Here is a 15,106-nt window from a genome sequence, read left to right as displayed (position 1 = left end):
TAATTGAATTTGTCTGCCCCAGTATGTATATAGGCATTTATTTGTAAACAGATTACCTAATGAACGCATTTACTTGTGTTATTTCTTGAATTAATTTGCACATTTGAATTAATTTGCCTAATTCCATTTGCCTAAATTATAAATCAATCAAGCATCAAACAGAAACTAATCATGTTGATTATGTTTGTATGCAAAAAATAATAATAATAATAATGAAAATACAAGGTATGACAACAAGTATTCAGATGTTGTTTATTAAGCATGTTTGGCAGTCACTGTTTGTGCCAATGAATCAGGTCAGGTCAAAGATCATTTCCATGACAACCCACCCATTTTCTGTGCTACACACTGGATATTTACAGTAGTTGCCTTGAAGGTGAGCAAACAACACGAATGCAAAAAATATCTACAAAAACCGGAGGACATCATTTCCTTTTTTAAAGCGTCCATTTAAGTTGTTTCATTTTCCAGTGATGTAATCTAGCTAATCGTTTTTTCTTTGGTTTCACTGGCACGACTCTACTTAATACTCCTCTCCCTCCTCGTCCTCTTCAAAGGAGTCGATGCCCACCTCTTCATAGTCCTTCTCCAGGGCGGCCATGTCTTCTCTGGCTTCGGAGAACTCTCCCTCCTCCATGCCCTCCCCCACGTACCAGTGAACGAAGGCACGCTTGGCGTACATCAGGTCGAACTTGTGGTCCAGACGGGCCCAGGCCTCGGCGATGGCGGTGGTGTTGCTCAGCATGCACACGGCTCTCTGGACCTTGGCCAGGTCTCCCCCGGGCACCACGGTGGGCGGCTGGTAGTTGATACCCACCTTGAAGCCGGTGGGACACCAGTCCACAAACTGGATGGAGCGTTTGGTCTTGATGGCGGCGATGGCTACGTTCACATCTTTGGGCACCACGTCGCCGCGGTAAAGCAGACAGCAGGCCATGTACTTGCCGTGACGGGGGTCGCATTTCACCATCTGATTGGCTGGCTCAAAGCAGGAGTTGGTGATCTCGGCCACTGAGAGCTGCTCGTGGTAGGCCTTCTCAGCAGAGATTACTGGAGCATAGGTGGCCAGTGGGAAGTGGATGCGGGGGTAGGGCACCAAGTTGGTCTGGAACTCTGTCAGGTCCACATTCAGGGCCCCGTCAAAGCGCAGGGAGGCAGTGATGGAGGAGACGATCTGGCTGATGAGCCGGTTGAGGTTGGTGTAGGACGGGCGCTCAATGTCCAGGTTCCTGCGGCAGATGTCGTAGATGGCCTCGTTGTCCACCATGAAGGCGCAGTCGGAGTGCTCCAGGGTGGTGTGGGTGGTCAGGATGGAGTTGTAGGGCTCCACCACAGCTGTGGACACCTGGGGAGCTGGGTAAATGGCAAACTCCAGCTTGGACTTCTTGCCAAAATCAACAGAGAGGCGTTCCATGAGCAGGGAGGTGAACCCAGACCCAGTGCCACCACCAAAGCTGTGGAAGACCAGGAACCCTTGGAGTCCAGTGCATTGGTCTGCCTTTGAGGAAGAAGAAGATAAAAAGACTTGACTGGTGCACATTCATTTAGCCCTTTGAAGATTCTGTTCTTGGGAAGGTTTTTTCAACATTCTGAGTCAGTGTTCTAGAGCTCCATTGCTTACCAACCACCGGTAATTACTGCAACGTCAGCATTAGAATGTTCAGTTAAGGACATTCTAACCACATATTTGTGATCTCACACCTTAAATGGCTAAATAATGTCCTTCATCATTGCCTGTTCACGTTGCTACCGTAACAAGGTGCACAATACCTTTCTTAAGACAGGTCATCACCTGAGAATTTACATTTTATAGTAATCATACTTCAATGGCATTTACCAGTTTGCGTATCCGGTCCAGGACTGAATCGATGATCTCCTTGCCGATGGTGTAGTGTCCGCGGGCGTAGTTGTTGGCGGCGTCCTCCTTGCCTGAGATGAGCTGCTCCGGGTGGAACAGCTGGCGGTAGGTTCCTGTGCGTACCTCATCTGGAGGGGGGGGGGGGGGGAAGTGTCCAATTAACATTTCCAACTATATTGTGACAAACAGCTAGTTAGCCGCAGAACAGCTGCTGATACGCTACATGGCCAAAAGTATGAGGGTTCCCCTTCTAATTAGCGTGTTCGGCTCACCCATCGCTGTCAGGGGCATAAAATGAAGTATACATTACATTACAGGCATTTAGCAGACGCTCTTATCCAGAGCGACTTACACAACTTTTACATAGCATTTTTACATAGTATCCATTTATATAGCTGGATATATACTGAAGCAATTTCGGTTAAGTACCTTGCTCAAGGGTACAACGGCAGTGTCCGACCTGGGAATCGAACCTGCGACCTTTCGGTTACAAGCCCAGTTCCTTACCCACTGTGCTACACTACGGCCATGGGATCTCCATAGACAAACATTGGCAGTAGAATGGGTTGTACTGAAGAGCTCTGTGACTTTCAACGTGGCGCTGTCATAGGACACCACCTTTCCAACAAGCCAGTTCATAAAATTTCTGCCCTGCTGGAGCTGCCCCTGTGAATTGCAAGTGCTGTTATTGTGGAAACGTCTAGGAGCAACAGCAGCTCAGTAGGCCACACAAGCTCACAGAACGGGACCGCTGAGTGCTGAAGTGCACAGCGCGTAAAAAAAATCACCTGTCCTCGGCTGCAACAACCCTCTACCAAGTTACCAGACTGCCTCTGGAAGCAACGTCAGCAGGAGAAGTGTTTGTCGGGCGCTTCGCGAAATTGGTTTCCATGGCCGAGCAGCTGCACGCAGCGCTAAGCGTCGGCTGGAGGGGTGTAAAGCACACCGCCGTTGGACTCCGGAGCAGTGGAAATGCGCTCTCTGGGACTGGAATGCCGTCTGTGAGCCAGGCCTTGTCACCCAACGTCAGTGCCCAACCTAACTAATGCCCCGGAGGCTGAATGGAAACGAATCCCTGCCGCCAAGTTCCAAAATATAGTACAAAGCCTTCCCAGAAGAATGGAGGCTGTTGTAGCAGCAAAAGGGGGCACCAACTCCATATTAACGCCCATGGTTTTGGATAAAGATTTTCAACAAGCACATGTGGATGTGATGTTCGGGTGTCCACATACAATTGGCCATGTATGTACCTGATTTGATAACAGGGAGAAACCATGTTTCTTTTTTTGTTGCTCACAACTGTAAGTCAGTAAACTGTTTTTTTCCAAAGGCTGAGGATATCATTTTCACAGAGGGATGGTATTTCTTATAGTTAGATGGTATTTATCATACAATTATTCCACTTCTCTAAATATTAATTTAACATCATCAGGAGGACCAATAATGAATAATTAAATATTAAACTTTCAAATAGGATAAATATTACAGTATTTGATTTCCTAGATGAGAACCCACGCAAACTGAAAATGAGAATGGGCAACAGATGAATGGCTATGTTCTTACAGTCACACATCACAAATCCGTTCTAAAGGACAGAGCTGCCGTTGAACGCCATTTTGAAGAACAGAGCTGGCCACTGGCATAAACCCTCCATGCGGTCATTTAAAGCCACAAATGTCCCCATTACTTCCAGGGGCCACAACAACACTGCTGTCTAGGGCCACCAAAAAACCTGGGGCCGGGGCTCAGCTGAAGAACTGTGACCAGCTCCCATGGAAATCTCTCATTCTGCAACAAAAGGCAGAGTGGGTAGATCCCCTTCAAACAGAACCTCTCTCCTTTTCTTATAAAAAGGGCAATTACCATCCACAAAACAGAGTGCGAACTTCCTGCATTCAGTAGATGAACATGTATGTACACGACAACGGGCGAAATCCTGAAGCACGTTTAACCCCTTCTCCAACTGCCATAAGATTTAAATAAAGCTAAATTAAACTTCCATCAGAAAAACTGGCCCTAGCACACTGCAGTCAGGTTAAACTTGTGCATGACCGAATAAAAATAGACATTAGGTCACACCTAAATAATCAGTTGTCCTCGGCATCAGCTGAAACCTGTTCTCTGCATTTTGAATTTGTAAATATATACTTCCTGTTCTACTCGTCTTACATTTTTACCTTCTAATGCCTTACAACAGCCACAAAAAGCACAAACGCACTAGTCACCAATGCGGTTTCTCAGGACAGAACAGTAGCTTCCAACCCTGGCCCTGGAGAGCTACAGGGTCTGCCGGTTTTCACAGTGACTCTGCACTTCATGAATCAATTAGAGCAGTTTGATTACACAGTTAACTCAATTCACCTGGCGTCTTGGGTCTCAACTGGGTGCTGATTTTAAGGCGAAAAAACAAAAACCAGCAGACCCTGTAGCTCTCCAGGACCAGGGCTTGGAGACCACTGGACCAGAACATACGCACACGGACGCGCGGTGTTTCCCCGCGGACTCACCGATGACGGTGGGCTCCAGGTCGACGAAGATGGCGCGGGGCACGTACTTGCCGGCGCCGGTGTCGCTGAAGAAGGTGGTGAAGGAGTCGTCGTGGCCGCCCACCGGCTTCTGGCTGGGCATCTGGCCGTCCGGCTGGATGCCGTGCTCCAGGCAGTACAGCTCCCAGCAGGTGTTGCCCATCTGGACGCCCGCTTGCCCCACGTGGACCGAGATGCACTCGCGCTGTCGAAGAGAACGACGCCACACGTTCGTATCGCGCGTTTCAGCGGAGGGTTGCCGCGGTTTCGGCGTTGATATGAAATTGGCCTGGCCTTAAGTGGCCTCAATTTTGCTTTTCAAGACATGCCGTATTTCACCACTAGGTGGCACCTGATATATATATATATGTGCTAAAGATTTTTGAATAACCCGTTTTAACTTGTGATGGGGGGTCCCTGGATCAGAAAAGCTTGAAAACCTTTGGGTTGGATCACCTACACCTGGGTTAGATCACCCACAGGTAGAGCAGCCAGGTGTTCTCAGGGCTTGTGGAAGGGAGGTCGTAAGTCAACTGAAACAGTCATAATCTTATGTAGATTCTGATTCTGCATTGTGTGAATGATAACTACCCTTTTGCAAGTAATTTCTTCTGCGTACTGCTCTTCTGTGTACTAAACCACAGAACTGAGGTTTCCAAAGTAGTACCAGAAGCCTTTAGGCACTAATCTCAAAATGCCATATAAAACACAAGTTCTAGTCTATGCATTATAGTGTGCAGCCACTAATGGGAAAATCACAATTCACATATCACATGACACGGAACGACCTCTTCATATGAACTTTATAGCGTCAGTTAACACGGCAACATTTCATTGATGTTTCAAAAGCCGAATTGTGTTGTTGAATATTGAAAGAAAGGTTTTGTTGAAACCTTTGCTCCCACTTTTACCTTATAAATTCCCTTCAGCTGTAGGCTCTGAATGAACTACGCCCAGATCTCTTATCGGGTCCGATCGGGCCAGGGAAAAGTACATATTTACTGTGGCTTTATTTACCCGACTGTTTGGCGGCAACTCGGCTAGCCACGCCCTCTCTTCAGAGTACACATCAACCGGTTCGTCCGTGTGAGAGCACTGTAAGTATGTGACGAATTCGCTCGAGGAGCCCGGACTGGTTTTTTCAGAGCGACAGTATTTGGAGCATGCAGACCGCACAGTAGCAGAGAGCCGATGGGATCTGAGAAAGATTTGTGAGTATAAGGAAGGCAGCGTAGTATAACAGGTAGTAGGGAACTGGACTTGCAGCCCAAAGGTTAGCAGGTTCGACTCTCGGGTTGTATCCTTGCCATTGCACCCTTGAGCGAGGTGCTCAACCTCAGTGTGTATCCAGCTGTGAAAATGCATGCGATGCAAAAATGGTAAAAGCTGTGAAACAACTAAACCAAAAGTCCTCTCTGGACTCTCTTGTTAACTCCATTAAGCTGCAAAAACTTAATCCCAGATTCAAGATCAGGTTTTGTAAAATCATGACGTATATTTGTGTGTCCATTCAAAAAAACAGGTACAGTCTACAGTACAGACCTGGTGATATGGGGTGGGTGGGTAGGAGTGGGGGGGGGGCGGGGGGGCGGGCGGGCGATGCTTGCGGCGAACTCTGAGCTGGAAATAGCCCCCCACCTCTGAGGAGGTGCCCCAGTTCTACTGTACGTCTAGAGAGCACCGTGACCCAAAACTGCGTCCAACTTTCCCACAATCGGGGACTTTCTTTTATTTCTCCCTCTCTCCTGAGGACCAGGGGCTTCTATTTTTAACACTGTTCTGTCACAGCTGTTCCTGTCCCTCCAACCTGACAGGACAGACAGACTATGCGGGAACATGTGATTTCCCCGTTTGGGCATGAGGGCCCAAGTCAGTTGGCAGCTATTTCAAGGAGACTCTGTCTGTCTTCTCTCCTTAGTGTGCGCACGAAAACTAGCCAGGCCTCGCACACCGCAGAAGTCTAAATGGCAATCTAAACAAACATAAAACTCCAGTGTCGGACAGTGGACAGGTGGCTACTGTTTGCTTATTGCAGTACGTCAAGTGTCTTCTGTAAATGATTGTCGGTCACATATGCTGTCAGCATAGGCAATTCGCTGCTGGTTCCAGTTAATGCGGCTTTACGAAGTCTACGCTGGACCGAGCCAGTCGGAACCTCTGACTTCCCGTTCCACCTGCAAGGAGTAGGGCAGGGAACGCCCAAATGCTAATCAACGTCTGGCGAGGAACGCAGCCAAGTCTGCAATGTGCTGCTCTCGATCTCGTAGCCTACGAACTCCTAAACTACTCTCGTTTCTGACGTCAAGACCGTGCATGCACAGTCTTGCCTTCAGAAACAGGAATAGTCTAAAAGAGGGCATTGACGTTAATATACGTAGGTGTATCCGTGCAACGCAGTTACCAGCAGAATGATAGAAAAAGTACATGAGCTCATTATTCTCTATCTCTGCTGTAATGTATATCTAATTATTAATGGACCACAGTTTTATTCTCCCTTTTTCTTAAAAACGGCAATTACCATCCACAAAACAGAGAGTGAACTTCAGTAGATGGGAGAAATCCTGAAGCTTGTTTAACCCCTTCCCTGACTGCCATAAGATTTAAATAAAGCTTAATTAAACTGCCATCTGAAAAACTGGCCCTAACGCAATGTAATCCAGTTAAACTTGTGGATCACCAAATAAAACAGACATTAGGTCACACCTAAATAATCAATCATCCTCTGCATCGGCTGAAATCTGTTCTCTGCATTTTGAATGCAAATATACTTTTCTGCTCTACTTGTCATTTTTACCTTATAATGCCTTATAACAGCCACAAAACCATGAACACAATCATTAATGGAGTTCCTCATTTTAATATCTCCACATATATCACTGTCATATCACTGGCTTAGGGATGGTGGATGACCTGGGGTGGGCAACAGCCACCTAAATAATAAATAGTAGCTTGGTCCACCCATTTATCTTGGCTGAACCGCACCCAATTGTACATGCCCACCAAAGTAGTCTGGCCCAACTAGTTCTATTTCTGCCTCTCTCTCTCTATATATATATATATACACACACACACACACACTAAGGGACAGTGCATTACCTTTAGTGCGTTACACTAAGGGTAATGCACTGTCATTCTGGGAAATCGCGCCCCGTCTGGTAATTCATTACCACTGCATGTACGGAAAAATAGCTTGCGATGCGTCAGCGCTCACATTATTAGAACAGGGATTACAAAAACTCTTGCGACAACTCTGCTGCATTGCACCGAGTGCCGCTCTGGATGTTGCAATAAGTAATAAAATCCGTACAGATAATGCTGCCATTGGTCGCAGCAGCTGTAATGAGCTATAATTAAACTCTTGTAATAACTATTTTAATAATCTCTGAAGGTTGTTCATATGAACTGGCACCGCGTCCAGCCAGTCACTACGTTTATTCAGGGAAATGACAACCGCGACTGGTGTTGCCCGCACATTTTAAGTGCGCACCTTGTTAACATTGTTATAATGTACTGTACTGCTCAGGAAATTCAAAGAACATCAGGCACAATTAACATCGGAAAACACTACAGTTCATATTAGAAGAGTTAGAATGGCTCATAAGGAGAGAACTCTTTCACGCAGTGTATAAATGATAAAGGTAATGTTTTTGAGAGAGAAAAATAACTCACCATTTTGTTTCTGTGTTGGTCTTTCTTTAAAAGTAAAAAATATAAATGGTTTAAAAGCGAAAAGTGCTTATCAGTTGAACTCCTCACAGTACACCTTCAATGTGGTCTCCGTGAGCTAGTTGTACCAGACTGTCGGTTCTGTTTTTAGGTTATATAGCCGACTGCACCGAGCGGAACTGCGAAGGAGGGGCGCTATCGGCACTCTCGCGCACTCACGCGCATGGCGTAATAATAATGGTGGACACTGAAGACTAAGCGCTTTACCGCAACGGGAAAAAACTGCTGAATTTATTTGAGAATATACAGCACGGAAAAGTTTTGGGTATGCATAAGGTAGTAATGTCTGATTCATCAATCGTATACCATCATTAACAAGATGCTAACTGGGGAAAATAAATGTAATTTTGTTTCTTTACCTAAAACCTATACAAGGTGTCATATCACAACGAATAACGCAAAATACATTCATTTTAACCGTGCCAAATTACAGATTATTACTATCTGTGAATCAAGAAAAGCAGGTCAAGAATTTGATCAAATAATTTAGCTTGATTATGAGTGATAGTGATAAATATAATGAAATACAACAAGTTACTGAGAAGGTGCCTGACATACACACACACACACACACAAACACACACATGCACGCATGCATGCATGTACGCACACACACAAACACACATGCAAGCATGCATGTACACACACAAAGACGACACACATGCACACGCACACATACGCATGCTCGCGAGCATGCGCGCACACACACACACACTTACTCTCCAACAAACAGCAAGGCCTATGCTCAGTGGAGAAAAGGAGGGCGTGTGTGTGCATAGCTTTAGGGGTGTGTGTGAATTAGACTGTTATTGTCTGTAAACAGGAGTGTGGGTGGGGCCCCCGAGGTTCTTTAGACCTTGTAATAAACCTTGTGCTTACTGCTGCAGTGTAGGGTTGGCTGCTTTTCTTGTTGTGTAGGTACTATAGCCATGAGTCCAACGGGATTTCATTCATTACAAGAAGAGTTTCATCATCACCTCCAATGAAAGACTATACAGAGCGTATTTAACATTCCCTGGATAGTAATGGTCAGGTGGAAGTCTACCCACTCTAACTCAGATTTGAATAGTGAGGAAAGGAAACAGAAAGTTGGTCTTTCCCTTTTAATAATGGCGCCCTACTTTACTAGCCAACCATAAAAATGTCAGACTGCCATTTTATATGTCAAGGTGGTCATTTCCTTTCCCCAACATTTAAATGGCGGCACAGTCAATACTATGCAGTTTTTATATTTTACCACTAATGCTGTCACTGCTTACCACTGTCACGGAACACAAGCTTAAACTACACAGATGGTATTAATAAATCTAATTTTAAAAAGTTTTTTGAAAGTTTGAAATTTGTGCAAAGCCCTGTCATCTCAGTTTCCTCTTCGGCAACTCTGAGCCCTCTTTACATATGGGGCGGGATTACCTAGAGGTTACTCTACACTGGGAATCTGGTATCTGGTAGCATGTGCATAATTATAGGCACATAGTGCACTTGAGTTGCTGTCACACGAATAGAAAGTTAGGCCTGCGGGCCATTTGTTATTTAGTTACCCTTTATTTAGCTAGGCTGCCCCCTAGAGGTAAAATTATCTCTGATACAAGACAGTTCGATATAGCAGTGAGTTCAGCAAGAAAAAAAAGAAAAAAAACATAAGTATTTCCAATCTGTGAATTATTTATCATCAGCTCTGATTTGACATCTGTAAAATCCAAGCAGGTGCAAGAGTAATGTTTGCCATTTCATTTCTTTGAAAAAAAATTTAAAAATCAAATAATTCCATGAAAATATGCTTTGCATTGGCAGCCAGGGGCATCACACGCACATGCACAAATGCACACATACACACACGCACGCACACACACACACACACACACACATACACACACACACAGGGGCGTCACAGTGTGGGGCAACAGTGGAATTGACTACCCAGGGCCCCAAATCAGAGGGTGGGGGGGGGTGCTCAAAAGGCCCGGACTAAAACTTGCTTTAGTTTTAGTTTCAAATTTAGGGGAGCTACAGAGACTGCATATGCAGACTATCGTGCTGCACCACTGTTGGCAGCCATCTCTCTCTTTAATCTGACATGGTGTTGCAGCTGGAATCTACAGAGCCAGGAAGGCAAGTGTCAGTCACAAGAATACCATTCCCTCCTGCCTCTTCTTTTTCCCTCCACGACCACTAGGGGACAGCGTATATGCACTTGTCAATCTATGGCTTTTTAAGAACAGGGAAGTTCAATCCAGATGATGATGCACAATATTCCACTGATCCACACAGACACAGTTGTTAAAGGGGTCAAGCTAAATTTAAGGCTTTAAGATGTGAGATCACAAATATGTAATTAGAATGTTCTGAAGTGAACATTCCAATGCTGGTGTAACAATCGGCACTGGTAATAGAAACCGATGGAGTTCTAGAACACTGCCTTGGAATATTGAATAAGCATTCCAAAAAACCTGCTCTTCAAATGGTTTAAAGTGCTTTTGCATATATCAACAGTATTTGAAGTCCGAGCTCTTGTTTGTTGCCAGAATGCAAATACATGATCAAACAAAAGAAGCAGATCTGAATCCTTAAAATTATATTCCCCGCAAAGGTGAAATAGCAAACATATTTTGGCTTCAAATCGCAAAATAAATGTGATTTGATTAAATACATTTTGGGCAGAAAGTGCAATAGTCTACACTCCACATTTCATATTCTATGTCGGTAAATATGAATGTTAGTAATATGAAATATTATGGTCTGTGTCAGTCAACAGAGCCCACGGGGGGTTAAGTGTCTCTGAGCCTCTAAAGAGGCCATCAAAGGCCGACACAAGTAAATGTGAATCATGGCTGTCTGGACCTCAGGGCGACAGAGTGACTCAGCAACAAACAGCAGCAGCAGCAGCAGCAGCAGCAATGCGCAGGGGATCAGCTCCCTCCGTCTGGTTAATGTGCCCTGAAGTCTCATTTTCATCCTGACGGCTCTGCAGTGCAGCCCGCTGAATATCTGTGTTATCTGTGATCGTCATCATCATTATCGCACACGAGCAGATCACAGAACTGTGACTGACTCTGTCTTGGCAAATGGTAAATGGACTGCATTTATATAGCGCTTTTATCCAAAGCACTTTACAATCGATGCTGCTCATTCACCAGAGCAGTTAGGGGTCAGGCGTCTTGCTCAGGGACACTTCGACACGCCCAGGGCGGGGGATCGACCCGGCAATCCTCCGGCTGCCAGACAACCGCACTTACCTCCTGAGCTATGTCATCTTGTGTTCCGGGTTGCCAGCTTCACTCTTAAGAAGATGCAGAATAAACTGGTTCTGAGGGCACGGTGTTCCACCAGACCCCGATATACCCTCAGCCCGCTCAAGAGAAATTGTTAAGAGGTTAAATATAGGCCACGCAGGACACGGCACGCTAGGTTTTTCTCAAGCACCATTTCGAAAGTACACTGTTGAAACTCAGAGGAGAAAAATCCATGTTCAGAAAGCAAAAGTCCTCCCCCTAGTATTCTGTACCAATGACCTGGATTTGTATAATTAGCACAATTCTGCAAGCCAGGAGGTTGAGCTAATTAGTGAAAGCAAAAGCAGGACTTTTATTTCCTGACCCCTGGACTCTCCGCCTCTTTTGAAACCGCAGGTAGATTGCTGCTCCCGTGGTGTTCAGCTCACAGTTACTGATTCAGGGCCACAGGGAATATTTACGACTCAGCCAAGCACATGCTAGACTTTTATTGGTCCACCTACTTTGGTAACAAATTAGGCCATAAGTAACTAATACAAAAGAAAGCATACTATAGTACACACAAATTTATCACGTGTAAAAATGGTGTCTGTACAGTAGTAATGGTTTTCCAGCTTTCTAATTATGCGTGTACCAGAGAAATTTGCGAGAATAAAAAATTGCAATGGGAGATTGCAATCATGGACCAGAGGGGAGAGAGATTGCAATAGCGAATTCCAATTTTTGGATTTGCTTCGGACACCCAAGGACACAACGCGTTGCCGCAAGTGCCATATTATAGTTCCCTCTGATCAGGTGAAGTACACAGAGTAGAGACTCGGTGAGTGAGTTCACAGCCTACCTGTTTCTATGGGATCCTGTCTTTCTCTAAATACTACAGGAGTGCCCTGGGCAAAGAGCATAGGGAAAAAAAATAACAGCAGAAAGAGTTCCTGGGGAAATTAAGGACTCACTGGCCAAGCTGAGGAGAACTGCACAGAGAAAGAACACAGACAAAGAGGAGTGAGGAATGCTTTAGCATACGCATACCAGTGTCTCAACTCTTAATACCCAACACAAAGAACATAGTTCCCCTCCATTCATTTCATGAATGTGGTTCTTGAAGCACTGCATCAAGCTCAAATAGATGTGAACTTTCTCTGAGACAGCAGAGTATCTTTTGGCAAAGAATATCTTTTTAGCCTGTCTGTGTTTTGGCGTTTTCTGTTTGGAAAAGATACTGTTTGTATTTATTTTTATTTTCCCAGTTAAAATAACAAGGTCCTAGCTTAACAAATTATTCCCCCCACCCACCCAAAAAAAAAAAAAATACTGGTGTGTGGTTCATTTCACTTCCGTTTTTTTCTAGCAGGAATGTATCTCTGTCCATGTAGGCCTGGCAGGAGTTCAGATGGACAATGCATGCTGGGAGCTGTAGTGCCTGGAACATGGGATCCGACAAGATGGTTGGAGGGGGAGATGACTCCTTCAATACCTGCTTCAGCGAGACTGGGGCAGGCAAACCTGTCCCCCGTGCTGTCTTTGTAGACCTGGAGCCCACCGTCACTGGTAAAAGGTAACCTGTCAGATTGTTCACCTGAAAATGTAGAAATATATCAACATTCTGCATAATTAAAACATTATATCCTCAACCTCAGAACCAGTGATTTACATCAGCTGCTTCACTCAAAGCAACTCACCGCTCGTAACATCAAACGCTCAATGTCATACCACTTGGCAATAACAGTTTCCTTTTCCCACCAGACGAGGTGCAGACGGGTACCCACCGCCACCTGTTCCACCCAGATCGGCTCATGGTGCCAACAATTATGCCAGTGGGCACTGCACCATTGGCGAGGAGATCGTTGACCTGGCATGAGACAGAACACGCAAACCGGTGAGAACCCAGGCCAATTTAGCAGATCCACAAAAACATTGTTAAAACAACGTTGACACTGTGCCCCTGGTATACCCAGCCAACACAAAATGTTCTCACAGTGTTACTGGAACGTTTTGTCAAGTGTTCAGCCGTTTCATCCTCTTGAACGTCATCAAATTGTGCCTTCCCAGCATGCTAAGGGTGCACTGACGCACACCCAGGGTAACCTTTCGAGCCCCATTTTCCTTTCAGGACACACACACTGGTGCTAATTTCGCGCATGATAAAACCTGAGGCATTTCAATTTTGAGGAGTCGGATTGGCAAACGGGCTTCATGACGTGCACTGTTAGAGCAGGAGATAGTGCTCGTCCTTGAAATAGGTGTTACAACTGCAATCATTCGAAGTTAACTGAACGTGGATCTACTCTTCTCTTATTTCATTAGTATCACAATTCTGAAAAATTTGTTAAGACGTGTGCCTGAAAATAAGTAATAGTTAGAAAATAGTTGTGATAAGTAAGACACAAGACCATTTGTTCTTACTTGGTATTGACCTAGCTCCCAACCTTTGGCTCCAGAACTGCACATGGTTATAGTTATAGTTTTATTTCCTCGTGGGGCTAAAGGCCCTGGTGTTGAAGGACAGCAAGTCTTGCCTGTAATTTAAGCATGCTCTCAGAAAGCTCCTGTGCCTTTGATGAAGCACCTTTCCTAAATAAGGTCTCCGACGTCACCCTGCATTCCACAAAAGAAAAGAAAAAAAAACTTTTTTTTTTTTGTTCCATTTTAAAAAAATTTTAAAAAAAAGAAAGAAGGAAAAGACCAGTATCTTCTCAGGGAGCTGGTGGCTTTAATGAGAAAGTAAAATTTCTCTCACATCGTAGCAACAATTCAGCACAGACTCACTGAGAATTAGGTTAAGATCATTTATTTATAAGAGGTGCGGACAGTGAAATGTGAGCAACTTGGCTTTCATCACTTATAATATTATAATATTCAAAACATCTGACTGCTAACAGTGGTCGTCATGGAAGACCATCATTATAGTCACATATGTTACAGGTTGGGAACTGTAGCTGTAGAATATCTGCTGAAAGAATAGAATGTATAGCATTGAATAATAGTTTTTTACTGGAACTACAACATGCATGTCTAGGGCTCTGGACCAATCGCTTTTAGGCACTGCGATACCATTCATTGGCACTCCATGTTTTGCATATTTTGCTGACACATCAGATGGTGAATGGTCAGTAACTGAAAACCACAGGAGGCATAATATACACCCCAAAATGTAATGTAATGTAAAATGTCTCATGTATTTTTTTTTACTTTCACTGACCATGTAAAACTTACTGCCACAGCAGCACTGAGAACTGTCCCTACACCTCTCTATAAATACTTTAATGGGAAATCAAATTTCTTTTTTTTTAAGTCAGTCTGGTAGAAATAATATATCAGTCAAAGACGTTTCTTGGTGTCGTTGAAATATGTATATTGTGTAATGTATTGGAATACAATATACATACTGTATGCAGAAAGATATTGGCATGTGTGTGTGTGTTGGCGCCAGACTGAATTCACTAAGTGTTTTCTGCCACAGGTTTCGTGTGAGGCCTGGCGCTTGCTGTCAAGCTGTCTCTGATTGGATGTGTGGTTGCCATGGATACCTGGACACACTGCTATATCCTGCGAGACCCACCCCATGTGTGCATCGACAGGAAATGATCAACGAACCCCGAGGTTAACTTGAAAGGTCAAAAAGCTTTACCTTACTCCATGAAGGAATTTCAAAGCATATTTAATGACAAATGGATGTTCAAATTACAGACCCGATATGGTTTTTTTTTTTTTTTTTTTTTACGGTACAAAACATCTGCAGGTGAAGTGTTTTTGTTTAAAACACT

General features: G+C 44.5%; 1 protein-coding gene across 1 annotated transcript; it reads right to left on the bottom strand.

Moving 5' to 3' along the window:
- Nucleotides 1–238: 238 nt before the first annotated feature.
- On the bottom strand, nucleotides 239–8,207 carry LOC118222971 (tubulin alpha chain-like). Its single transcript, XM_035408967.1, has 4 exons — nucleotides 8,053–8,207; nucleotides 4,366–4,588; nucleotides 1,838–1,986; nucleotides 239–1,498 (listed from the first exon to the last, which is right to left on the bottom strand). The coding sequence occupies exons 1-4, from the start codon at nucleotides 8,053–8,055 to the stop codon at nucleotides 524–526; spliced, it is 1,350 nt and encodes a 449-aa protein (XP_035264858.1). The 5' UTR covers nucleotides 8,056–8,207; the 3' UTR covers nucleotides 239–523.
- Between the last annotated feature and the right edge of the window lie 6,899 nt (nucleotides 8,208–15,106).

This window comes from Anguilla anguilla, chromosome 3 (assembly GCF_013347855.1).
Source record: "Anguilla anguilla isolate fAngAng1 chromosome 3, fAngAng1.pri, whole genome shotgun sequence".
In the NCBI taxonomy this organism is placed as follows: domain Eukaryota; kingdom Metazoa; phylum Chordata; class Actinopteri; order Anguilliformes; family Anguillidae; genus Anguilla; species Anguilla anguilla.
This window is presented reverse-complemented; position numbering and strand designations above follow the sequence as displayed.